The 25,456-nt window shown below is 35.8% G+C and overlaps 1 protein-coding gene across 1 annotated transcript in view; it reads left to right on the top strand.

The window, feature by feature from the left end:
* EHBP1 (EH domain binding protein 1) overlaps positions 1-25,456 on the top strand; it is a gene marked incomplete at its 5' end in the record, with an annotated part of 199,053 nt that overhangs the window by 29,090 nt on the left and 144,507 nt on the right. The window contains one exon of the mRNA XM_039243181.1: positions 4,293-4,482. Coding sequence (XP_039099112.1) covers positions 4,293-4,482 — 190 coding nt within the window. The remainder of the gene's footprint in view (positions 1-4,292; positions 4,483-25,456) is intronic.

The following is a 25,456-nucleotide window of genomic DNA, read 5'->3' as shown; positions in this document are numbered from 1 at the left end:
TCACAGGTAAATTATAGATATGCAGAGATACTTATTCCCTTAGTCCTTCTGGCATTGAGGCGTGGTCCTGGGCAGCCTGAGTCCCTGGTACTTCTATTTTCCAGCAGCTTCCTAAATTTTTACTCTAGCATGACATACAAATTTCATTTTTACTGCATGTCACATGTAAAACAGATTGAGAAATGTAGCTCTAATTGTTTCCAGAAAATGTCCATTTTGATTAGTTTCTAATTAATAATGAGTCTTACTATCCAGCTTTGGAAATCAAATGATTATGAACTTCTTTTTTTTTTTTTTTTAATTTTTTTTTTTTTTAATGTTTTATTTATTTCTAGGAGAGAGAGAGACAGCATGAGCAGGGGAGGGTCAGAGAGAGAGGGAGTCACAGATTGAAACAGGCTCCAGGCTCTGAGCCGGCAGTCAGCACAGAGCCCGACGCGGGGCTCGAACCCACGAACCGCGAGATCATGACCTAAGCGAAAGTCGGACACTTAACCGACTAAGCCACCCAGGCGCCCCTATGAACTTCTTTTCTACTTGCATTTACCTTCTTTTGACAAAGAATACTAATATTCAGGTAGTTAGAGGGAGACCTAAGTGGTTTGAAACAGGCAGAGACATGAAGATAAATGACAATATCTAGTTATATTTGAACACATACTAGATAAGTTTAATAAAAGTTGCATGAGTACCGTAAATTAAGTTATATAAAGTGTACTGAGGAACTACCTGTTTTAAGGGATTCTGTCATTTTTTTCTCTTAAGCAAAATTTTTTTTTTAATTCTTTATTTTATTTTTGAGAGAGAGACAGAGTGTGCGCAGGGGAGGAGGAACAGAGAGATAGGGAGACACAGAATCCGAAACAGGCTCCAGGGACTAAGCAGTCAGCACAGAGTCTGACTCTGGGCTTGAACTCACAAACTGTGAGATCATGATCTGAGCTGAAGTCGGATGCCCAACCGACTGAGCCACCCAGATGCCCCAAGCACAAATTTTTTTGTAATAAAATATCCTCTAACACTTAGGTTTTTCTTAAAACTAGCCATATTTACATAACAAATTAATAATAATGATGACTGTAGTAGCTGCCATCTTATAAAGTACTATGCAAGTTCATTTTAGACAAACCTGACCAAGAAAATTTTTTTAAATATTATCCAAGTAGTTCTTATAACTGAACAAATTCAGTTGGATTGAAATGGGTCTGTTCAATCCTGAAACATTTAACATTAATTGGCAAGTATTTAATTGCCAGAAGGACTAAGGGAATAAGTATCTCTGCATATCTATAATCTACCTGTGAGACAACAGTGTGCTAGGTACCACCACTCATTAGGTACCAGATCAGAGTACCTAATCAGTTTGGGTAGAAATGATTTTTTCCCTTTTAAAATTTTGGAGTTAAAAAAATGATATTTTCAACTTACTTCTTTGGGGAAGTAGGAGAATAGTCTACTATACTATACTAGTCTATAAATATCTCCCTTCAGACTACTTTTAGAGTTAGAAAAACAGCTGTACAAGGCTATCATAATTAGCAGGGGAAATAAGATTGTTGTAAGGATTGAATGGGTTAATATATATGAAACAAAATAGGGCCTAGCACAGCATAAACACTTTATTAATCTTAGTTAATAATGTTATTGATAAGCCCTCTATTCTAGGCTGAATAGGATACCTTTTATAACTCTTTTCAGAAAGAATGTTCAGCTTTTTCTGAGCACCTAGTTATTTTAGCATTGTTCCTTGCTTTGATTTCCCCCAAGTTCTTCTGCAGCTTGTAAACATGGGATGTAAATACATCAAGCATATCTTGGTCACTAGACAAGAATATTTTGTTCTGAAAAGCAAATTTTTAAGTATATATCTATTTCTTGTTCTTTTTCTCTTGAATGCACAGAAATAAGAAGAGGAGAGAACACAAGAAATAGGTTTCTAAATAAATGCCAACCTCACTCAGTTAAAAGCAACTACCCTGACCCAAGTTGAGAGAGATTCTGTGGCTGTACCCTAGCTCAATGGGAAGGAATCTCATGACACTAATTGTTGCCATGAGTACAGAGTAAGAATGATGTCACAAGTATGATATGTTTCCCATCTCTGGTCCATATATACTTGGTACCCAGTCTCATGTGATTTGACTATCTCTATATGAATTCTTAGGAAGAGGTGTATATAATTGGTTATTGGGGTTCTGAGTCTTGTACTGTTGTAGTTAAAAGAGCATGCATACTGCTTCGTATTCTTTGTTGCCCTCTCTCTTCCCTCCCCTACTCGTGCTCTGTCTCTCTCTCTCTCAAAAATAAACATTAATTTTTTTTTAAAAAAAGAGCATGCATAATTGTAACAGAGGACTATCACCAGTATAGGCTTTATATGACTAGGTGGAATTCTCTTGGTATAAATCACTATGTTTGGGCTAGCTGGACCTTAGCCTTGTAGACTCAGAAATTTTATACTTTACACACAGGATTCTAGAGAACCAACTGGTACTGGGGGAAAGATGCAACATACTAATAAATAAGAACCAGGATAACAGTTTATTATTGTGTAATAGGAAGAATAATTATCCTGTATACCAGATACTTGTGTTTATGGGTAATTAATGAGAAAAAAACCTCATCTACTCATAGACAGAGTTAACAAAGAAGATTTTTCTTGCCTGAGCCTGGACTAGGTAGAGGGGAAAAAATGTCTTCCCAGAGAAGTTATAAGCACGCAGGCCCACACTCATATGGATTTGACAGTATATTGGCAGGATGGTCTGCGATCCTCCAAACCAAGAAAAGAACACAGAAAATGGTCCCTGAAGCACTTAACAAATGCAAACATAAAATGCTCTGAAGGGAGGCATTTGCAGCTGAGACTATGCAGGATTTCCTCAGATTAAGTCCTGAACTTGAAATCTAGAATTACAAACATACATGGAAACAGGGGACAGAAGAGACACTAGGATTATACACTCAAAAACTTCAAATAATAGATTTATCAGATAGGGAATTGAGACTATAAAATAAATGTTTGAATGATTAATGACTCAAATCTCTATACCTGAAGTATTTTACACATGGCTGTATGAAGAAAAATGCTTATCAAAATTAAAAAATTCATGGAGAATTGAACATTAAATTAGACACAAATGAAGAGAGAAAAAGCTAACTGGATCATAGATGTGAGAGAATTATTCAGAATAAAGCACAGAAGGAACAAAATTTTATAAAAATGTAGAGAGAGATTAATTCAACATACATCTAATAACATTTTCTAAAGAAGAGAATAGAGAAGAGGCTATCAAAGAGATAATGGCTGATAATTTTTTAGAACTAATGAAACATAAGGGCGCCCAGGTAGCTCAGTCAGTTAAGCATCCAACTCTGTTTCCACTCAAGTAGTGATCTAATGGTTCATGATATCAAGCCCTGCGTGGGGCTCCCTGCTGATAGCATGGAGCCTACTTGGGATTCTCTCTCCCTCTCTCACTGCCCTTTCCCCGCTCATGCATGTGCGCTCTCTCTCTCTCTCTCTCTCTCTCTCTCTCTCTCAGAATAAATAAACTTAAAAAAACAAGAAAAGAACTAATGAAACATAAATATTCAGACTCAGGAAATTTAAGAAACCTGGAAAGAAATCCACACCTAGACATATCATAGTAAATTGCTTGAAACCGGAGGAGATCTTAACAGCAACCAAAGATAAAAGAACAATATTCTTTTAAAAAGAACAATAACAGGCTAACAGTGGGCTATATCATCAGAGTCCTGAGACAAATTAACTGACAATTAGAATTCTCTACCCAGCTAAATTGTCATTTAAGTGTGACATAACATTTTCAATGCCTGGGAGAATTTACTATTACAAGATCCTCACTGAATTCTAAAAGATGTTCCCTAATGAAAAGGCATGAAATGCAAGAAAAAAAAAATGTTTGATATAGGGAGCATAGAAAAAAACAAATCAGTATTTCCATATCTTGTTTCCTTTTTCTTTGTGGAGAGTATATAGGATTTACTATTACTGTAAACATTTTTCTAAGGATCTATATGCAATTGAGCTAAGTGTGAGCTTGTATGAAAAAAAATTTTTAATACATTTTAAAAGGGAAAAATTTTATTGTAATGATTAAAAAACAACAGATTAATAGTGATTGTTTCCAAATTGTGTGTTATCACTAGTTTGGGTTGCTCCTTATCATTTTCAGTATTTTTTAGTTTTATAAATGAATATTTTATTATTTTAGTTAGGAATAAAATATTTTAGAGTAACATTTAACAACAATTCTTCTTTCATTTAGATCTAATCCTTTTTATGAACCTAAACCAACTCTTCCTCCAAATAATTTGGTAAATCCAATTCAAGAACTGGAAACTGAAAGGAGAGTGAAAAGAAAAGCCCCAGCCCCACCAGCCCTCTCACCAAAGATAGGAGGATTAAATGAAAACACAATTATTTCTTCAGGAAGAGATCTCTCCACTTCTCCTAAGGTAGGAGTTTATTCTTAGTAAAAACATGTGTTACGTTTAATCTTTTTCCCCCCATGCAATTTTATTCAAAAATTAAGAAAAATCCTTGTTTGCTATTTTTGATGATATTTTAAAAGTACAATCCAAGTAAATCTGTTATACTGCAACAGTGTGTATATGTTTGGGAGCCTGTAAGTTTACAGAACAGTATGGATAATTTGGATTAAGATTTTTTAAATGCTGTTTTGAAATCAGAGGAGGGAAGACATTATCATTACAGTAATGGTGCTTTAAAGAAAGAATAAAGCAGCTAGGTGTGAGGGACAGTTTGCATTGATACAGAAGAAGTAGAAATCATTCTCTGAGAAACATACTGGAAAGATTAAGTTCCAGTGCACAGAAATGCCTTTTTATTTTTTAAGTTTATTTATTTCGAAAAAGAAAGAGAGAAAGCATGCATGCAAGTAGGGGAGGAACAGAGAGAAAGGGAGAGACAATCCGAAGCATAATCCTCGCACTGACAGCGTGGAACGTGATATGCGGCTCTGACTCACAAACCATGAGATCATGACCTGAGCCTAAATCAAGAGTCAGACGCTTAACCAACTGAGTCACCCAGGCACCCTGAGAAATGTTTTTTTGAAGAATTTCAATATTGTCATTTTTGTTTATGTCAAGTTAAAATTTTGGCCTTATTGTCACTATTTTTAGAAATTTTAATGCATAATTATTTCATGGAAAGATAAAACACATTTTTGGAACAAGTCTAAAGCTTTTAAATGATTGCAAATAGTATGATATCTTGTATGTCTAAGGTCAAAATGTTGGATTTAGTAAGTTTTTTAGGTAAGTACCTTTTGCCCATCAACTCATGGGTAATTTGTTATTGCTATCATAATACATAATTTAATTCTCACAGGTAGTTAAGGGAAAAATAAGATGAACTTCCACTTAGTGGGATACAGTAAAGATTACAGGTCCTCCAGCCAGTAGAAACAGGATTGGAACTGTCACTTCCATTAGTTGAGTGATATCTGGGCCATTCATCACCTCAAGTGCCTACTGCTGTTTTTCTCAAGCACACTAAAGTTCAGTAGTTTCTCTTGGATATTTCAGTTAATATTTTTTGTTTGTTTGTTAAATGCTAGAGTTGTGAAATAGTTTGCCTGTAGTTTCATTGTTTTAGAGAGAAAGTTCACTGAGGTTTTCACTCTTGTATTCTAAAAGTCTATCTCAAGGTATTTGCTTTTGTATCAGGTATTTTTTAACCCTGTAACTTTAAGGGGAGAAACTTGGACTAGATTTCCATCTTCTAATTGGTTAGGGAAAGGTGGGAGTGGGGGCTCAATGCTATAAACAAAAGCAGCACATCTTAGAAATTACAGGAAAGGAGATGGCCAATTCCTGTGCCCATGATAGAAAAAAAGACAGTAACTGGGGCACTAGTCAGAATCAAGAAGCTGTTTAGGTCCTTTAACCATTCTAACTGTCCCTTGTCTCCCGAAATCTCTACTCCACTGCCTACTCCCTGCCCCACCCTCTTCTATAGTCCATCAGGAGTTTGAAGCTAATTAAGACATCCTAATCTCTTTGTAGGGAACTTAACAGTGCCTCTTGTATACATTTGATCCATAAAACAACTTAAAAAATACATATCATTATCTCCTTTTTATATGTAAGAAACTGAACCTTAGTTTAGTAAGTTGCTCAGAATGATAAAACTAGTAGTGACAGTGCCTGGATTAAAATTCAGGTCCTTTTAATCTAAAACCCATACTTTTCCCATGGTGCTATTCTACCTCTAGAGAGCTAATTCTAGTTCCCCAGTTCCAAATTGGAACTGTAAACACATTGTTCCATAGAAACATTGCTAAACTTGGTGATTAAGTTCTGTTGTAGTGATGTATAACATAGCTGTTTTTTATATTATTTTGAGGATAGTGTCCCATTGCAACTATGCCATGGAATAAAGGATGTTATAGGAAAGGCACCATGCCTCTCTTAGAAAGTGCCTTATGAAGCTCAGACACAGACAGACACAGACAATAGAAATGCCATCAGTCATATCCACAGTAGCACATTCTGCTGATCTGGGAGTTAGTTCATATTACTCAATTATGTGAAGTACAGCTGTGAAAAATTACTTTTAAAAAAGATTGTTGATATTAAATTTAAAAAATAAAGGAAATAAAGTATATAATGGTTACAATATAATATCTTTTGTATGTATAAAGTTTTATTTAAAAAATTTTTAACATTTATTTATTTTTGAGAGAGACAGAGCATAAGCAGGAAGGGGCAGAGAGAGAAGGAGACACAGACCCTGAAGCAGGCTTCAGGCTCTGAGCCATCAGCAGAGAGCCCAGGATAGGCTCAAACTTACAAACTACAAGATCATGACCAGAGCTGAAATTGGACACTTAACCGACCGAGCCACACAGGTGCCCCTGTATAAAGTTTTATTTAAAAAGCTTTATTCACACCTACATTGAGAACACACACGGACATACATACTCAAGTGCATTGTGGAAGGAATTATAAGTAATTTATTAGTGAATACCTTTCATGAGAAGGGTTTTGGTAGAGTAGAGCGTATGCACAAGACTGAGAAAGGCATTTCTTTTCCTTTTTTACCTATTTTTGAATTTTTGAACCTTACATATGTTTTACTTCTGTTTTTGTTTGTTATACTAATCAAAGTTACTGAGTGATGAGATCATGGATCTTTTTGTTGTTGCCTTCTGTACAAGGTACAAGATATACAAGGTACAAACTAAGAAAGTTTATCCTTCAGAATAGAGGAAATCACCCTTGGATTTCACCAGTGGTGTTAAACTATTTGATGGTGGCCTGGGGTTTAATCAGGTACCTCAGTGTTCTGCATGGAGGACCAGGTATAGAGGCCTAGCAGCAGAACGCTGGCTCCCCTATTCTGTTTCCACAGCAGAAATCCATATTCTTTCATTTTATATATGGAATTCGTGTACGATTTCATAAAAAAAAAAAAAAGAAAAAAAAAAAAAAAACAATTGCCAACCCCCCCCCCCACTCTGGAAAGTACAAACTATCCATTATGTATGAGATAAGAAAGATTAGAATCAATGGCATACTGACAGTAATAAAAATGATAGATGGTGGCCTGGGGTTTAATCAGGTACCTCAGTGTTCTGCATGGAGGACCAGGTATAGAGGCCTAGCAGCAGAACGCTGGCTCCCCTATTCTGTTTCCACAGCAGAAATCCATATTCTTTCATTTTATATATGGAATTCGTGTACGATTTCATAAAAAAAAAAAAGAAAAAAAAAAAAAAAGGACCATTGCCAACCCCCCCCCAAACTGGAAAGTACAAACTATCCATTATGTATGAGATAAGAAAGATTAGAATCAATGGCATACTGACAGTAATAAAAATGATAAATGGCAGCTGAGAAAGCACAGTAGTATGGGGCTTATTCATCATAGGAGTAGATATATGTGTGCATGTATCTATTAGAAGAGATGTATGTATAGATGCGTATCTTCTAGTGGTTTGTGAAGACTTTGTGGTATTAAAGCTGAGTAAAATAATGGACCGTTTTGGCAACTTTCAGTCAATATGAAAAAAAATCTTACTGTGTATTGTACACAGTATTCTGTAGAGGGAAGCAAGAAATTATGTTTTACATCAAAATATTTCCATTAAAATTATTGAAGACTTTTAATGCTTTTAAGTTATGCTCCTTGCCAATTACTTTCCTTACTTGTAAATTGAAAGGAGATAATAGTTCAAATAAAGCTTTTGGGAAAAGCCAGGTTCATTTTAGTCAAAGAATAAAAGGGTATTATACCATAATTGTTTTGTGTAACACAATGCTAGACTGTACTCAGGGGTAACTGACTGCAGAGACTGAGGAGCATTCAGTGTCATCAAATGACAAGTGCTCAGCCAAATGATTAATTTCCCCACCTGTCACCTGAAACTACTTATTTTTCAGAAAATTTATGAAAAAGAACTAAGATCAGGGGCACCCGGGTGGCTTAGTCGGTTAAGCTTCCAGCTTTCACTCAGGTCATGATCTCGCGGTTCATGGGTTCGAGCCCCGCATCGAGCTCTGTGCTGACTGCCAGCTCAGAGCCTGGAGCCTCTTTCAGAGTCTGTGACTCCCTCTCTCTCTGACCCTCCCCTGCTCCTGCTGTCTCTCTCTCTCTCCTAGAAATAAATAAAAAACATTAAAAAAAATTAAAAAAAAAAAAAGAAAAAGAACTAAGATCAGAATTTAAACAAACAAAGTGGGAGTAAGCATGTACTTATATTGCAAATAAAATTCAAACTACCCTGAAGGAAGCTAAGGACCTTTCAGTGTCATAAATCTGTATAAACTCCATGCTTCAGACCGTTGATTCCTGTATTTATAAAGTAATAAAACCTAAAAGTTTTAAAAACAACTTAGGAAGAAGGCCAATGTGTAGCGAAGTAACCTGACATTAAATATATGACCATTCAATAAAATAAAATGATAATTTTTTTTTTAACATTTTATTTATTTTTGAGAGAGAGATAGAGACAGCATGAGCAGGGGAGGGTCAGAGAGAGAGGGAAACACAGAATCTGAAACAGGCTCCAGGCTCTAGCTGTCAGCACAGAGCCTGTTGCGGGGCTCGAACCCACAAACCATGAGATCGTGATCTGAGCCGAAGTCGGACGCTTAACCGACTGAGCCACCCAGGCGCCCCAATAAAATGATAAGTTAGACTCAGTGGTGCCTGACATCATTTACTAACTGAGAATATAAGTTAATTAATAAATATATAACTCTGAACTCCTAGATAAAATTCCTGCAACATAGTATAAAATGCCATTAAAATTATGAGAGTGAGCTTAGGAACATAAACAACATTGTTCCTAGAGATATCTGCTAAAGTATATTATTAAACAGTATATACCCAATTCCATAAAAATCGGAATATATCAACAGCCAACTATCAATGGCAAAAAAGAATTAAAATAAACTTACATTTCTGTGATAGCATAGAGAAAAGCCCCAATGCACATTTGATGATGAAATGAGCCTGGTCAAGTGGAGAAGGGCTCCTCAAAGATCCTCATCGATGAAGCTCGATCTGCTGTCGATCTCTAAAAGTGAAACTCCTATCCATATCTCAAGGCCCAGTTAAACAAGTTACCTCTTTTTAACAAGTTCTGGCAAAATCCTAAGGTTTACACTTGGATGTTTTTGAACTTGAGAACAGATTGCAGTAACTGTGGGAAGCCCAGCGTTAAACTAAAGTCAAAATTACACACAGCAGTTCCCTTGATTGGGTGCAGCAGCAAATTAAAACCACAAGGTCAACACCCTTTTTAGCTTTTACACATAAAGACCTCCTAGAAAGTTCTTTATCTCCATTTCTCTTCTGCGAAGCTGCAGAATGGTGACTATGAGCCATTCATGCTGAAAAACAGTAGGTCCACATTCAAACTATTAACTTCCCATATGTACATTGAAAATGTCTCAAGCTTTCCAAGAAAAATAATAAAAAACACAAGGATCAGAATGTAATTGAATGCAATGGTAAATACAGTTATTTTGTAAAATTAAATGCCAAACTGTATTCAGTGACAATGGATAGGGTGTAGACAGTGGGTAAGTTATGTATAAAATTTTTACTTGCTGGAATACCTTACTCACCAGAATAAGTTGTTTCTCAGTAATACTGACTAAATGAGGCACTCCTGTATGTATTGCCTGTTCTATTGGTTAGTACTCTTGGCTATAACTAATAGAAACAATCCATTTGGTTGAATTTTTTTAACTTAAGCCAAAGGATAACTTGTAATAAAGACCCAAGGAATTTTGCAGAACTGTAGGCAGAGGATACAACTGGGTTTCAGCAGTCAGCCTCAATTTTAACTGCTACTTCTCTCGAATGTCTTCAATCTGCCTTTACCTCTTTACTGATAATTTAGCTTATTATTTCCCTGCAGAATAGTTTATGTTCTAGACTTTCCTGTCTCCCCTGTGCAAAGCTACCTTTCTTTCACTGTGGCTGATTTTTGCTGAAGGTTAAGAACAAATTACACTGAGGGGCCCTGGGGTGGCTCAGTCGATTAACCACCCAGTTCTTGGTTTTCAGCTCAAGTAATGATCTCACTCTTCAGTGAATTTGAGCTCTATGTCTGACTCTGGGCTGATAGCTTAGAGCCTGCTTGAGATCCTCTCTCCTCTCTCTCTGCCCTTCCCCTACTCAAGCTTCTCTCTCAAAATAAATAAATAAACTTAAAAAAAAAAAACAAATTACACTGAATGAACTACTTTTTCTTAATATGTATGTGGAAACTTCTAGAATTATTATTTTTTAAGATCTTATTAACCAAATGAGTCTCTGTTTAATGGACTTTCAGTTGGAATTAGGATTATCTGTGGTCAATAGAAAGCCTCAAATGTGTTTTGTTTTTTTCTTTTAAGATTTTCTTTTTTTTTCCATTTTTATTTATTTATTTTGAGAAAGAGAGCGAAAATGAATGAGTGGGGGAGGGGCAGAGAGAGCGAGAGAGAGAAGGAGAGAGAGAATCCCAAGCAGTCTCTGCTCTGTCAGTCTAGGGCCCGACGTGGGGTCTGAACTCACAAAACGTTGAAATCATGACCTGAGCCGAAATCAAGAGTCAGACACGTAACTGACTGAGCCACTTAGGCACCCCATTAAGACTGTAGTTTTAAGCAATCTGTACACCCAGTGTTGGGCTTGAACTCACAACCCTGAGATTGAGTCAAATGCTCCACTGACTGAGCCAGCCAGGTACCCCTCAAATGCCAGTTTAAATAAAAGAAAAACTTATTTCTGTCTTTGAAAATGTTAAAGGTGCAGTGCTGATACAGTAGCCTCACAAAGGCATCAGGAACCTAGTCTCCTGTTTTGCTGACCCACCATCCTTGGCATGGACTTCCAGGATGGCTACTTGAACTACAGCCAATATGCCCCATTCCTAAAAAAAGAAAAGGACAAAAGACAGCCCTATTTACCTCAAGCAAGGAACACTAGAAAATAAATCTTTATTCTGGGTAGTTGTATTACTCAGTTAAAAATCAAGGTTATATTACTAAGAAAGAAGAGTACAGTCTACAGTCGTTATTAGGGAACAGTTAGCAGGCTGTGCCATTGATGTCTATTAAAATGTGAGATTTTGGGGTGCCTGAGTGGCTCAGTTGGTTGAGTATCAGACTTTTGATTTTGGCGTGGGTCATGATCCCAGAATTGTGGGATCAAGTCCGTGTGTCATGGAGTCCACTTGATAGTCTGTCTTTCTGCCCTCCCCTCCTCTAAATGAATGAATGAAAAAGAAAGAGAGAAAGGAAGAAAGAAAAGAAGAAGAAAGAAAGGAAAGAAATAAGAAAGAAAAAAGAAAGAGAGTTTTATAATAGAGATGCAAAGAGCCCAAATCTTGGTATCTCCTCTGTGAGAATACCTATATTATAATTGCTTGTAACAGTCATTGTATTAAAATTTTTTTTAAAGTTTATTTATTTTGAGAGAGAGTGCAAACAGGGGAGAGGCAGAGAGAGATGGAGAGAGAGAGAATCCCAAGCAGCTCTGCACTGCCAGCACAAAGCCCTATACAGGGCTTCATCCCACAAACTATGAGATTATGACCTGAGTGGAAACCAAGAGTCATATTCTTAATTTGACTGAGCTACCCAGGGCCCCCTTTAATTTTTTTTTAGAGAGAGAGAGAATAAGAATGAGCTAGGGAGAGGGACAGAGGGAGAAAGCAAAGGAATCTTAAACAGTCTCCACATTCAGAGCAGAGCGTGATGTAGGGCTTGATCCCACGATCTTGGGATCATGACCCAAGCCAACATTAAAAATCAGATGCTCAACATACTGAGCCACCTAGGTGCCCCCAAACAGTCATTTTTTTAAGTTTATGTATTTATTTTGAGAGAAAGAGAGAGAGAGAATGGGGGAGGGGCAGAGAGAGAGAGAGAGAGAGAGGGAGAGTCCCAAGCAGACTCCATGCTTTCAGTCCAGGGCCGGACGTGAGACTTGAACTCATGAAATTGTCAGATCAGGACCTGAGCCAAAATCAAGAGTCAGACGCTTAACCTACTGAGCCACCAGATGCCCCAAAACAGTCATTTGAAAATGACATTTGAAAATAATCAGATGTCTCAAAGGAATATCATGAAAATATTTTGCAGTTGAGCATAAAGGCTAGGAACAGTACTACAATAGAATACAAAGACAAATAAAAAATCCACAAGCAAACAAGAAATCCAAAGTAGCAAAACGTAAATAATATTTCCTTCAAAATCAGCTCACTGCATTTATGTAATGATGTCTGAAAAGATACGGTAATTTTCAGAGCATAAAATTACTGGTGAAGATATTGAAAAATATTCCTATTTTGGCACCTGCGATATCAATTCTGAAACATATGGGGTTCCTGGGTGGCTTTGTTGGTTAAGTGTCTGACTTTTGATTTTGACTCCAGTTATGATCTCACTGTACATGAGATTGAGCCCTGTGTTGGGCTCTGCACTGACAGCACAGAGCCTACGTAGGATTCTTTCCCTTTTGCACTCATGCCCTCTCGGTCTCTCTCAAATAAACAAACATTTAAAAATATATTTAAAAGTTCATAGCAGCACTCTGCACAATAGCTAAAACATGGAAAGAGCCTAAGTGTCCATCAACAGATGAATGGATCAAGAAGATGTGGTTTATCTATACCATGGAATACTCCATGGCAATGAGAAACAATGAAATCTGGCCATGTGTAGCAACATGGATGGACCTTGAGGGTGTTATGCTGAGCGAAATAAGTCAGGCAGAGAAGGACAAATATCATATGTTTGCACGTATAGGAGGATTAGGAGGAACTTGACGGAGGAAGAAGGGGGAGAAGAAGGGGGGAAATGGTGGGGGAAAGGGAGAGAGGCAAACCATGAGAGACTCTTGAATGCTGACAAAAACTGAGGACTGATGGATGTGGGGGGGAGGGGGGAGTGGGCATGGAGGAGGGCACTTTGGGGATGAGCACTGAGTGTTATGTGGAAACTAATTTGACAATAAACTATTTGTAAAAAAAATATATATATATATATTTAAAATCTATTTGGACATATGTACTGCAGGGCCTGGACTAGGGTGTGGCAAGAAATGCTTGTAGGGCACAAAATTTAAGGAGACACTTCTCTCCTATTGGTTAAGTGTGGACTTTACATGTGCACCACCCTAAGAGTGAATGCGTCCTTGAAACTTGTGTTCTCAGGCACTGCCTTGACTCACTCTAGCCCCAGCCCTGTTGTACCGATGAGGCAAATTTGACAGACGAATGTGCAGTAGCTGTAACCTACTTAAGGCCTTTGCAAACTGGAAGAATGAGCAACCATAGAATCAAGAACGTCTCTAAGAATTTACCTCTCGATTTTTCTGACTGTATGTAATGGGAAATATAAAAATGCTAAATTTTGTTTAAAAACAAACAAATCATGATTAGAATGCTTGACTTTTGAAACCAACTTTATACAGTAATTAAGTGTGATTTTGAGAGTTTATTCTTTTATATTAATATATTCTGGAGTAACTGGATTAAAGTACCTATTACAGTTTTCCAACTAAGGATTGAATTGCCATTTTTTTTCTTACGGAGACAAAACTGTCCCCATTTGGGAAAAGAATCTGAATAAAGTAAGTAAATTGTGTGTGTACTTTGATGATAAAGAATGATTTACAAGTTTGGCTGATTTACTAAATGCTTTGTAAAAGCTAAGCAATTAGCAACAAATGATAAACTGAATGTCACTGATGTATTTTATCGGATCACTTTAGGATACGTTATTGATGATAAATGTAAAGGAAGCACTGATTAGCTTTTCCTTTACTGCGTGAAGAAGAGGAACATATCTATAGAATTTGAACACATTTATACAAACTATAACAGAGCCAGCCCTTCTCAACTGCCAGTACTGGCTAAACTTTAGTCTGTAATAGTAGGAAACAGACAAAATAAAAAATGAAAAGACCCACAACAAAGTGCACAGCAAGGACTAGGGTAAAGCAAGAAAGGCAACCCTAGAGTGTAAAATTTGAGAAACCACTAACTCTTGAGGTTGTGTAAGTGCTTAACTTTGCACTTGTTTAAACCCAAGAGTTAAATTTTGGCAATAGATGTGTCATTATTAAGGAGATACTCATTCTCAGTGTTATGCATGAACCTCAAAATAAGTGCTTCCTTAAATTTTGTGCAAAATAATGGTCAAAAAGGGGGACCATGGTCAAAAAGGGGGACCAATCTTAATCATCAGAGCAAATGACCTTCTATAAGATAAACTTAGCACAAAAACAAGTTAAAAAAAACTAATATTTTTAGTGTGAATAAACTGGGCATTCCATTACTAAATGAAGCGAGTAAGTAGACACCAAAAATAATGATCTGAGGCAAAATGGTAATCATAGATTATATCAGATAAATAATATATGGGTTTTATTGTACTGTATTTGCAAGTTTTTTGAAAAATTTCCCTTTATATAGTGAAAGTAATAATTTGAGAATAGCAAAGAGCTCCTGAATATGAAAAGACAGAATTTAAGAAATTTTAAATTATGTATAGCTGATTGAATGTTATGGAACATCCAATCAGTGAATAGAAAGACAACCTTGAAAAATTCTCTGTGTATTCAGTGTGAAAAGTGAATTAATTAAAAAATTTTAATTAATTAAAATTATGGAGAGAAAGTAAAAATAAAGACTAGAGTTAGAAAATTCACTACACTTAGAAGAGATGTAAAGATGAGAACAGATGGGGAAAATAATCTCTCAAAGGAATTTATTTGAGCTAGAGAAAAACTTGAGTCTGTAGATTAAAAGAACTCACAAGTACCAAGCAAGAAGAATGGAATGAGACCCAAACTAGACATATCCTGATAGTTCTTTTGAATTTCAAAGGCAGGTCACCTACAAAGGAAAGATTTTACCATCAGACATTTTTGTAACATTAACTACTAGAGACAATGGAGGATGTTTACATAATAAAAAAAGAATAAATATCTGCAGAAGGATTGAAACACCTCAAATATGTAAAAATTCATAAATTTTTAATGATAATACCCAAATCACTGATGGAGATTATGGGGGCACCAACTCATTATTGTATATGTTGGTTAAAAAAAAAGAGGGGTGCCTGGGTGGCCCAGTTATGTCCAACTTCGGCTCAGGTCATGATCTCATTGTCCATGGGTTTGAGCCCTGCGTTGGTCTCTGTGCTGACAGTTCAAGGCCTGGAGCCTGCTTCAGCTTCTGTGTCTCCCTCTCCCTCTCTGTCCCTCCCCCGCTTGCTCTCTGCCTCTGTCTCTCAAAATAAAATAAAGACATAAAAAATTAAAAAAAAAAAGTCAAGTATTTATCCTGACTTTCCTTTATGAACTGTATTTCAAGATAATAGTTGGTGTGGGAAAGTTCTTTTGCTATAGAAGAATTCTAGATATGAAATGCCAAAGGAATGATACCATTTGAAAAGTCACCATTTGATAATCCCGTAGGAAATAATGGATCTAACAACAATTAGCATGGCTGCTAAAACCCTTGAGGAAAGATTTTATAATAGATGAATGGATCGGGCTCAACTATAGTGACCAATCTTAATATCCTTAAGTATATGACAGTCATTTTGTACCTCCTAATATATTGCAATAGTAAGTATATAGAACTACCTGTAAAGTATTCTTGCCAGAGAATTAAACTGAGATCTGATCAAGCCACTGGTCATAATAAGTACCAAGAAATATGGTGTGTGTGTGTGTGTGTGTGTAGGAATATGTGAAATGATACCGTGAAGATGTGATCAACCAAAACAGACAATGTGGGAAATCTTCTAGGACAGATGACTCAATTCATTTAACAAACAAATAGTTTGACCAAAGTGGAGAAGAGGAAAAATTAGTCTTGAATTTACTTATCTTTTAGAGCTATGTACTGGCCTATTAAGTGTTAAAATGATAGGATTCTAGAATTTGCTCTAAAATATTCTAGAAGAAAAATGTGGGGGGGGGGGGGGGGCTGTATTTGGAGAGAATAAGAAAATAAAATTGGAAAAAATTTTGATAACTTTTGAAGCTGAGGAGTGGTTGGTTACATGAGGATTCATTATAATATTTGCTCTACCTTTAAAATTTTCCATTATAGGGGCGCCTGGGTGGCTTAGTCGGTTAAGCGTCTGACTTTCGCTTAGGTCATGATCTCGCGGTTCGTGGGTTCGGGCCCCGCGTCAGGCTCTGTGCTGACTGCCAGCTCAGAGCCTGGAGCCTATTTCAATCTGTGACTCCCTCTCTCTCTGACCCTCCCCTGCTCACGCTGTCTCTCTCTCTCTCCTAGAAATAAATAAAACATTATAAAATTTTAAAAAAATAAAATAAAATTTTCCATTATAAAAAATAAAACCAAGAAAAGACCTAGAGGATTGAGTAAGATGTATAATTCTAATTAGGCTCTGAGAAGTAAAAGAAACAGTAGAAAGAAACTCTGAAGAGATATAAAGGCTGAGAACTTTTTAAAACTGATGAAAGATACAATCTGCTGATTCAAGAAGCCTAGCAAATCCTAATCAAAAGAAGAAATCCAAACCCAGAGACCTTATAGTAAAATTTGAGATGAATTGATTGATAGGCAGATATAGGTAAGTAGATACATATATAGAGAGATTTTTAAATAAGCTCAAGGGTGGGAAGAAGCCAAAATACCTTCAAAAGAACACTGCTTATTTCTCAACAGCAACAATAGAAGCCAGAGATAGTTCAATGATATCTTTCACATGAGGAAAGAAAATAGCTGCCAGCCTGGAATAGCAGTCCAGTAAAAATATTTCAAGAATGGGAACAAAAATAAAGATGTTCCACGTAACTGTTTGTTACCAACAGACCCTCACTAAAGGAAATTCTAAGACATGCAATTTAGGCAGAAGGAAAATACTCATTAAAAGGTCAAGAATTCAAGAATCTAAGAAAGGTCATACAATGGCAAACTTTTGGATAAACTTAAGCACATATCAACAATAAAAATCTATCCCAAGATGCGTTGAAATAAAAGATAAAATTAATATATATGAGAACAATAATATATAAGCTGGGAGTGAGAATGAGTACTTATTTTAAGTTCTTTATATTATCGAGAAGAAGGATAAAGATATTGATTATTCTTTAGACATTGATTAAGTAAGCATGTTATAATTTTTAGGGTAACTACTAAAAGCATAGAAACATGATGATTAACTTCCAAACTAGAAGTGTGAATAGAGGAAAAAGTTTTAGAAATAGTAATTAAGTAAGAGGAGAGAAAAATAAACACAAAGTGGTTAGAACAAGTAGAGAAGTTAAAATAATATCGATTGAAACTCACTTCACTAGTAATTATATCTAAATGGGCTAAATGCTGCAGTTAAAAAACAAACATTATCAGTCTGGATTTAAAAAAAAAAAAATCCAAGTAGGGGCTCCTGGGTGGCTCATACAGTTAAGTGTCCAGTTTTGGCTCAGGTCATGATTTCGCAGTTCATGAGTTTGAGCCCCACACCAGCCTCTATGCTGACATCTCAGAGCCTGGAGCCAGCTTCAGATTCTGTATCTCCCTCTCTCTCTGACCCTACCCTGCTCACGTTGTCTATCTCTCTCTCTCTCTCTCTCTCTCTCTCTCTCTCTCTCTCAGAAATAAATAAAACATTAAAAAAAATTTTTAAAGACTCTATTTTGATATCAAAATATTACACTATGCAACTAGGTTTTAAGGCTGAATGTGTTACTATATATAAAAATATATAGTATTTATATATATATAAATATATAAATATAAATATATAAAAACTGATCATCTCATCATGAAAGAAGGTTCAGTTTATCAGGAAGTTACAACTTTTGAATTTGCATTTATCTATAACATGCTCTCAAAATATACAAAGGTAACGTTGAAAGAAATAGAGTTGCAGATAATCCATATCATGGTAAGCAATTATAGCACCTCTCTCTGTAATTGATGGAACAGGCAGACTCAAAAATCAGCAAGATTTAAAGACTCTTTTCTAAAATTTTATAAAATGTTTTATTTATTTTTGAGAGAGAGAGAGAGACTATGATCAGAGGAGGGTCAGAGAGAGAGGGAGACACAGAATCTGAAACAGGCTCCAGGCTCTGAGCTAGCTGTCAGCACAGAGCCCGACGCGGGGCTTGACCTCATGAACTGTGAGATCATGACCTGAGTCGAAGTTGGACGTTCAACCTACTGAGCCACCCAGGCACCCCTTAAAGACTCTATTTTGATATCATAAAATACTACACTATGCAACTAAAGAATTCATTTCTTAACAATGACCATATCTTAGCTCTAAAGTAAATTTTCAACAAACTTCTGAGGGTTGAAATTATGTTTTCTGCCCATAGTGCAGTTACTCTAGAAATCAATAACAAAACAATAACTAGAATAAACCTATATATTTGAAAATTACTATATACATTTTCAGGTAACCTATAGGTCAAAGAAGAAATTATGAATAGAAAATGAACTATAAATCCAATGAAATATTTTTTGGTTTTACTATGTAACATGTTGATGAGGGATATTTACAGTCAATTTGAACTCCTATAATCATTTCTATGAAGGTTTAATGTTTACTTAAACTTCTTGCTTAGCACTCTGTTTTAATATAAGTCCTAACTTGAAGAGCTTGAAGAACAAGCTTGACATGTTTGAACTTGGAAAAGAGTTTCAAAAAACAATCAGAGTACAGTTGAGTTAATGGAGCAACTAGATATTATAAAATGGTTTAATATTCCTTTTGCTATTTGTTTCCATGGCATTTAAGCAAGAGGTTAGGACATATTTATAATGGTAATAGGTACTCTTTAACCAGCTTATGTACAGAAGGCCAAACTACTGTGGGATATGTAAACTTTTTAATACCTGGATTACGAGTTGTAATCTAAGGATTAATATATGCACTATATATTGGCTCCACTACTGCCATTGTCAAAGGGTGTGTGAGCATTTTCTTTGCAAACCTGCATGTAGTTAGATCATTTCATTAGATCTTAAGTTTATAACCCAGGAATTTTTTTTGGCCTTTTAAGAAAAAGAAAACTTATAATACTGTAAGAGGACTTTTAAAACTAGATTAACCTTTCTAATAATGATTTTATTGAGATGCAGAGCCAATAATTGAAAATACATTGTAAATAAATTGATTATACTTTGAGAATATAAACTTACAAAGTTCTTGATACTTGATAAGTAAGTTTGTAGTGTTACTTTCTAGTAAAATATATTTATGTTCCAGTACTAAATTCCACAGACCATGTCATTCCCAGAATGCCTTGTGAAGCTCAAGAGATAATTATTTGCACTATATCATAATTTCTAATTCCAAAATGTAATAATTTGCAGTAATAGTTTGATAAATATAGTTTGATAAAAATAGTTATCAATAGTTTGATAAAAATACTAAAACTATTTTGGCACCATCACCACCAGATGTTATCGGAGTGGAAACTCTTCAGTGCTTATCTATTCAACTTGTAACTGTATCTTGGCTGCCTTTGAAAGACTTAGGTTTTAACATAGCTGGGCTTTTCTCTTTTCTTTCTTTCCTTTTCTTCCTTCCTCCCTCCCTCCCTCCCTTCCTTCCTTCCTTCCTTCCTTCCTTCCTTCCTTCCTTCCTTCCTTCCTTCCCTCTCTCTCTCTTCTCTCTCTCTCCCTCTCTCTCTCTCTCCCTCTCTCTCTCTCTCTCCCTCTCTCTCTCTCTCTCTCTCTCTCCCTCTCTCTCTCCCTCCCTCCCTCCCCCCCTCTTTTTCTTTCTTTCTTTCTCTTTCTCTCTCTCTCTCTCTTTCTCTCCCTCTCTTTCTCCCTTCATTCCTTCCTTCCTTCACTCTTTTTTTCCTTTCTTTCTCCACAGACCATCCACACTTATTATAATAAAACTTCTTAAGTAAGCAAAACAGAAAAGACCCATCAAATTGAGTGATTAGTATAAGTAACAGATCATTTTTAATTTAAATAGAAAAACACTTTATTCTTTCATCTACTCAAAATAACTTGAATCATTAAATAGAGGTCTTCATTGACCTTATTTTCATGTATTAAATATGTTAGTAATGTGCATTTAATGTAGAGAAGTTTCTTCCATTACATATTGTTCCTCTTATATATATATATATTTCTTTAGAACTTGTTAATATTTTTATTTTACTTAAAACTGTACCTTGTACAGTAGATGTTATTCTTATTTTAGCTCATACTCTTCTTACAGTTTATTTTTTTAATTTTTTTAAATGTTTTATTTATTTCTGTGAGAGAGTGTGAGCAGGGGAGGGTCAGAGAGAGATGGAGATACAGAATCTGAAGCAGACTCCGGGCTCTGAGCTAGCTGTCAGCACAGAGCCCGACATGGGGCTCGAACCCACAAACCATGAGATCATGACCTGAGCCGAAGTCGGATGCTTACCCAACTGAGCCACACAGGCGCCCCTATTCTTACAATTTAGAATTGACTAAAAATAATTTTAATACAGAAATTTTGCTTATTTGCTTTTTTCCCCAGAAAAGAATGTTTCCTATAGAGCACCTCTAGCTTTTTTAGAAGGAAAAAATTACTTCAAAATATTTACTTAAACAAGTTAACATACCATGTCCAAAATATAACCAATTCTATATTAACAATATTTGAATGATGAGGCCTATTGTACATATAACCAAAGATATTGCAAGTTTATTCATTTTGAAAATATTAACTCAGACACATGTGTGCTTTATCATTTTCACGGGTATCAATCATGATTTTGATAAACGTTAGCAATAAAAAGACATGGATGGCTAAAATAAAAAACACAACAAACAAATGTTAGTGAGGATATGGAGAAAAAAGAACCCTCTTGTACGGTTGGTGGAAATGCAAACTGATGTGGCTACTGTGGAAAATAGTATGGAAGCTTCTCAAAAAATTAAAAATAGAACTGCCCATCATCCAGTTATGGCACTACTGGATATTTTCCCAAAAAATACAGAAACACTAATTCAAAGGCATATATGCATCCCTATGTTTATAGCAACATTATTACAATAGCTAAATTATAGAAGCAGTCCAAGTGTCCACGGACAGATGAATGGATAAATAAGAGGGGGTACACACACACACAGAGGAATATTATTCAGTCATAAAAAAGAATGAAATCTTGCCATTGGCAATGCCATGGATGAAGCAAGAGAGTATAATGCTAAGTGAAATAAGTCAGTCAGAGAAAGACAAATTCTGTATAATTTCACTCCTTTGTGGAATTTAAGAAACAAAACAAACAGAGAGAAAGAGAGAGAGAAACCAAGAAACAGACTTTTGACCATAGAGAACAAAACTGATGGTTACCAGAGGGGAGGTGGGTGGGGGAGTGGGTGAAATAGGAGATGGGGATTGAGGAGTGCACTTGTTGTGATGAGCACTGGGTGATGTATGGAATTGTTGGATCACTTTATTGTACATCTGAAACTAATATAATACTGTATGTTAAAATTTATAAGAAGATATGGAAATGTCTAAAATATATTTTTTGATAAAAAGTATCATTATTATAGTATTCTGAAGTCAAACTTCTGTTTACTCTGAAGGAAACCATCAAAAGTAGTCTTACCCCAATTCATGGCTTTCTGACACCTCAAAAAGAAGAAAAAACTAATTGAACAGTATATGGTTTGCCAAATGCTTTTTTTAAAATTCTGTATACATGAAATGTAGTTTAAGATAAAATTTGCTCTCTGATTAAATTCTCTTTATCATATAAAACATTAGTAACCTGAGTGTTTTCATTGTACAAAATACTCTGATGTGTGTACATATAATGGTTTTAATGGGTGTGAGATACTAAAGTGTTATAAAATAGAATCTGAGAGCTTCTCAGGAGTTAACCTCTTTTGACAAAGGGTCGGAGACACTGGTCATGTAGAATGCTGTACGAAGCAGTTCAGCAATACTCATTGCTACTCTTACCATGGCCTGAATGGGAAGTAAAAATAAATTATTTCTCCTACTCAAATTAATACTTAACCTTAAAATTTACCAAGACAAGTAGTATATTTCTAGTAAGTATTTGTTAATGGTAATGGTAATTGATTTTCCTTAAGTGAAAAATAAACCAATTGAAAACTGGATGAGACAAAAAAAAATGGATAATTATATTTCTTTGTCTAAGAAAGAAGTATTCTATGGCAATGGCTTTCAAAGTTTGTGTTGGGGACAGTTGGGGAAGACACTGTCCACCTAATACCTAGGACACCTTTAAAGACATCTGGGACATGCCTCTCCTTGTGTGTTATTTCATGTACTTTATGCAGACTACATTCTATGCAAGGTGCTCTACTGTTAACTAGGAGGAAAACATGACTAAGATGAAGTCTTTGTCTTCAACAGCCTCACAACCTACCCAATATGGCAGCCATACAAAAAGTATGATACAGTATAATTAGGGCCGTAATAGAAATAGGCTAGAGTACTTTAGGAGCATTAATGAGAGTATTACATGTATTTCACTGCATCTTGTCCAAACACTCTTCATTAGAGGTTAGGAACTGGGAAATTGTGTGTGTTTATGTGTGTGAGTGTGAGGTGTAGTGTAGTGGTAGTGAGTTGGACAGCAGAAATCACAACTAATCTGAGTGGTAAAAGGACAATTGAAGTTCACTAAATGAGCAAAGAAAGGAGGAGGGCATTTCAAAAGGAACAGATGGCAAAAGCTTTGAAGTATGAAAGTGCCTAGTTTAAGAGACCATGAGCGCTACTAATATGATTGTACGTGGAATACATGAGTAGAGTACATGGGAGCATAAAAATGGAATCAGGTTGTGAAAATTTGGGGGTATGATTGCTAGAAATATGGACTTTATTATGTAAACATTAACATACTAGTAGCAATCTCTTGAAATCAGGTACTCTGAAGTCAAGCTTTTATTTACTCTGAAGGAAACAAACATTAGTGTTATAGGGCACCTGGCTGGCTCATGTGACTCTTGATCTTGGGGTTGTAGGTGTGAGCCCCTTGTTGGGTATAGAGATTACTTAAAAATAAAATCTTAAAAAAAGAAGTAATCTTACCCCAAATCTTAGCTTTCTAATACCTATAAAAGAAGGAAAAGCTAATGATAGTACTAAAAGGCTGTCATATTTTATATGCCCAGCTGCATGGATGAATTTCATCCATGCTAAGTGAAAGAAGCCAGGTCAAAAGGCTACATTCTATATAATTTCACTTTTGTGGCATTATAGAAAAGTCAAAATTGTAGAGACAGAAATTCACCAGTGATTGTCCAGAGGTAAGGGGAAGCATAGGCATTTGGGAAGGGTGGGTAATGGAATGGTGCTATATACAGTTGTGGAGCTTGCACAGTTATATGCATTTGTCAACTTACAGAACATTGAAAAGGTGAGTTTTATTGTATGTGTTATTTATCTTGTTAATAATAATCATAATAGTAATAGTGGTTATAGAAGCATAGTGAGTCCTGAGCAAAAGACCCCTCCTGTAGCAGAATTAATAGCATTTCCAGAAAAGCTTCTCTTAACATTCAGTCTTCATTTCCTTATCCCCACTGCCTTCCTTGTCTTCAGCTTTTGCAGTTCCTGGTGATTTTTGGTATTTTAACCTGAGGCTCCAGTGACCTCCCTTGATAGATCTTGGCTCCAAGATTGCAAGGAGAACCATTGCTCCCTTGGTTGATTTCCAGGTTCAACCATGCACACCTTTAGTTACTATGTGATAAAGGAAAGACATGGCTAGATTTCAGTAAAATGAGAATGTTGAAGACAGTATGTGAAGAATAGAGACCAAAGAAACTGAAGACAGGGATGTACATAGGAGATTTTTATAATAGCCCAGGTGAGAAATCATGAGAATCTGAACCATTGAGCAAAGCAGTGAAAATGGAATGAAAGGATGAATAAAACTGTAAAGTTAGAATTGACAAGACTAAAGAAGAGAATCTGAGGGAGAAAAGGGAAGAATGAGAATGAAAGATGATTCGGTAGTTTCTAGCTGGGGCAGCTGGTTAGATCGCTTATTTCACTCATTAAAAAAATAATTACTCATTACTGGACTGTGCAAGTAAAAATGGTTAAGCTGGTAAATTTAATATTTTCTTTCTACCACAATTAAAAATATATATTTATGTTAAATATATTTATTGAGCATCCACAGTGTGCCAGGCATTATGTTAGATAGTGGGTATAATAAGAGACATGGTTTCTGCCTTCCAGAGGTACTACAAAGTAAAACCAGATGTGTGTGTGTGTGTTTGTGTGTGTGTGTGTGTACATATATATATATATACATGATGTATATCATGTATATACATGATATAGATACAGATATAAATATAGATATATCATGGTAAATGCTTTGGAGAAAAGGAACAGGGTACTTCCTATAAGAGAGATTGATAGTAGACCTATTAAGAGATAGTAAGAAGATAACAATAGAAGCAGTAGGAGAGAAGGATTTTAGACTGCACGTATGAAGGCTCTAAATCAAGAAGTAACTTGTTTAAAGAATGGAAGCAAGGCCCATGTAACTAAAATGTAGTGGGCAAGGAAAGAGTGATGTTATTACAAGTTTGGAGAGGTAGATACTGTTCAGATCATGGATCTCCAGTGCCATGGTAATGATTTTCACATTAAACCATGTGTGGTGGAAGGCCATTTAAGTTAGAATGTATGCATGTTATATGTGTGTTAAGAGAAGGGCGACATAATTTGTATGTTTTTTTTTGTTTTAATGAACTGTTCCTGCTTTTATCCAAAGACCACCCATCACCATGTATATTAGACCCATCCCCCTGGTCTTCTCAAGGGTTTTGATTCTGATTTTACTCCTCCCCTCAGTATCTTATTCTGTATGCAATCACCTCACTTAGTTTGCAGATGTTCTACAACATAGCTCCAAACAAAACTTTCTAAACACCTTATGTCTCTTCAGTTATATTTGCATTTCTCTGCCTTC

This window comes from Hyaena hyaena, unplaced genomic scaffold, assembly GCF_003009895.1.
Source record: "Hyaena hyaena isolate Hyena2069 unplaced genomic scaffold, ASM300989v1 scaffold_224, whole genome shotgun sequence".
Classification (NCBI taxonomy): Eukaryota; Metazoa; Chordata; class Mammalia; order Carnivora; family Hyaenidae; genus Hyaena; species Hyaena hyaena.
The sequence above is the reverse complement of the archived record's forward strand: the minus strand, read 5'-3'. Positions and strand labels throughout refer to the sequence as shown.